Consider the following 2,288-nt stretch of genomic DNA (forward strand, 5'->3'; position numbering starts at 1 on the left):
GGGGGCAGGAGCAGGGGCAGACCGGGTGCTGATGAATTTTTACACTTGAAACCTTACGGGTTGGCGAACCGCTGTCCGCGCTATAAATGCAATGAAAATGCCAGCACTTATTCCTGCCCGACCAGCCTCCGTACCTGTGGTCACTGTCAGGAATGACACAGGAAGCGTGGGTCTGGCCCATCGCGTGAGCATGTTCCCCAAGCCCAGGGCACTCCCGGCAGAGGCGCCCTGTGGCCTCCCGTGTAGCCACGAAGCGCGTGGAGAAGCCATCGCTGGCCCCGTTCCTGCCGCTAGAAAACCACGTGGCCCAGGTTTCCCACGGAACACGGCGGGGCTACGTCCTCTAACAAACTACCCTCATGAGACGCCATTCACGCCGCTTCTGTCTACACCCGATGGACTTAAAGTCGCCCATCGCATTATTCGCCCCCCACCCCCAGGGCCTGGGAGCCGCGGCCCGTAATCACACGTGGCCTCGCACCCTCCATGCTACCCTGCCTGGCACAGGGCGCTAAGAGCTAACTCAGAACCAAACCACACTCTGCACTCAGTGCTCCCACCAACAGCCTGCCTTACCCCCAGCCACGGGGTTAACTGTACCCCCAGCCACGGGGTTAACTGTACCCCCAGCCACGGAGTTAACTGGCCCCCAGCCACGGAGTTAACTGTACCCCCAGCCACAGAGTGAACTGTACCCCAGCCACGGAGTGAACTGTACCCCAGCCACGGAGTGAACTGTCACCAAGTCTGCGATTTCTATCGTTCCTACAGGAGCTAACACAGCCCGCATCCCCTCTGCACATGGAAGTGACACAGTGAGGACAGCGCCTCCCGACAACATCCAGCTGCCATTACACAAGCGGTCACACCGACAGCAACACATCGCCCCCCCTCCGTCTCCTCTCCACCCCCCACATCATCCCTGCAGCTCTGCCATGCAAATACTGCTAAAGGAAACGTTAGATTGCCCACCTAACACACAGACTAACCATTCTTTTTTAAAAAAAAATATTTTTATTGATGTCAGAGAGGAAGGGAGAGGGAGAGAAACATCCATGATGAGAGAGAGAATCATGGACCGGCTGGCTCCTGCACGCCCCCCGCTGGGGATCAAGCCCACAACCTGGGCCTGTGCCCTGACCGGGTAATCGAACCTGGGACCCTTCATTCACAGTGTCATTCCCAACAATAGCTCTATTTGTCACATGATCGACTGTAGGATTCTCAACACGATCTATACACAGTGGTCGGCAAACTCATTAGTCAACAGAGACAAATATCAACAGTGCCACGACTGAAATTTCTTTTGAGAGCCAGATTTTTTAAACTTAAACTCTATAGGTAGGTACATTGTTATTAACTTAATGAGGGTGCTCCCAAGCTGGCCTTTGCTAAAAACGTCCTCCATCTGATTGAGGTACGTTCGCTGAGGTCGACCCCTTCCACCTCTCCCATCCACACTCGTCTTGTAGACTTGTTTCAGGTAGAGGAGTGTGGATGGGAGAGTTGGAAGGGGTCGACCTCAGCGAACGTACCTCAAAACAATGTACCTCCCCGGTGCTGCGTATCCCGCGGCCCAGCCGACTGACACCCCCCACTTCTTCTAACGCCACTTCTTCCAAATAGACTCGCCCAGGCCGAAAACCGACTTCTGCGCATGGGCCACGAAGTTTCAATCGCACTGTCCGTGCACGCCCGCGTGTGGTATTTTGTGTGGAAGAGACACTCAAGGGGCCAAAGAGCCCGCATGTGGCTCGCCAGCCGCGGTTTGCCGACCACGGCACTAGACCAAGCATGAACGAGGCATGCGGCCTGCCGCCGGCGAGTTTGACATGCTTGGTCTAGGCCTTGATATAAACCATCTTCACAGGCCTACTTACCAGGTGTACCGGTTAATAACATGGATTTTGTAATCCAAGAAAACCCGATAATCTCAAGAGAAACATCAAAAGTGCTTTCTTCAAAGTCATGTCCATCGCCAGCTACACATTCCCCCCATCTTTCAGGTGATTTGTGGAGACCGTCCCAATAGAACTTTTCTTGTTTTGAGGCAGACCATTCAGAGACCCAGTGTTCCACTTCTTCGTGCGTGTTGAAGTGCCGCTCAGAACGTGCGTGCGCCATCGATCGGAACAAGTAGTCATCTGAAGGAGCAAGTTCTGGTGTATACGGTGGTTGGGTTAATACTTCCCAGGCAAGATCTTTTAACGCAGCGGTTCTCAACCTGTGGATCGCGACCCCTTTGGGGGTCGAACGACCCTTTCACAGGGGTCGCCTAAGACCGTCGG

General features: G+C 54.4%; 1 protein-coding gene across 1 annotated transcript in view; it reads left to right on the top strand.

Annotated features, from left to right (window-relative positions):
* The window catches only part of IL16 (interleukin 16), a 13,964-nt gene extending 13,617 nt beyond the window's left edge, over positions 1–347 (top strand). The window contains exon 8 of the mRNA XM_014536921.1: positions 208–347. Within this exon, the coding sequence (XP_014392407.1) occupies positions 208–347 (140 nt within the window). The remainder of the gene's footprint in view (positions 1–207) is intronic.
* The last annotated feature ends 1,941 nt before the right edge of the window (positions 348–2,288 follow it).

This window comes from Myotis brandtii, unplaced genomic scaffold (assembly GCF_000412655.1).
Source record: "Myotis brandtii unplaced genomic scaffold, ASM41265v1 scaffold169, whole genome shotgun sequence".
Taxonomy (NCBI): Eukaryota; Metazoa; Chordata; class Mammalia; order Chiroptera; family Vespertilionidae; genus Myotis; species Myotis brandtii.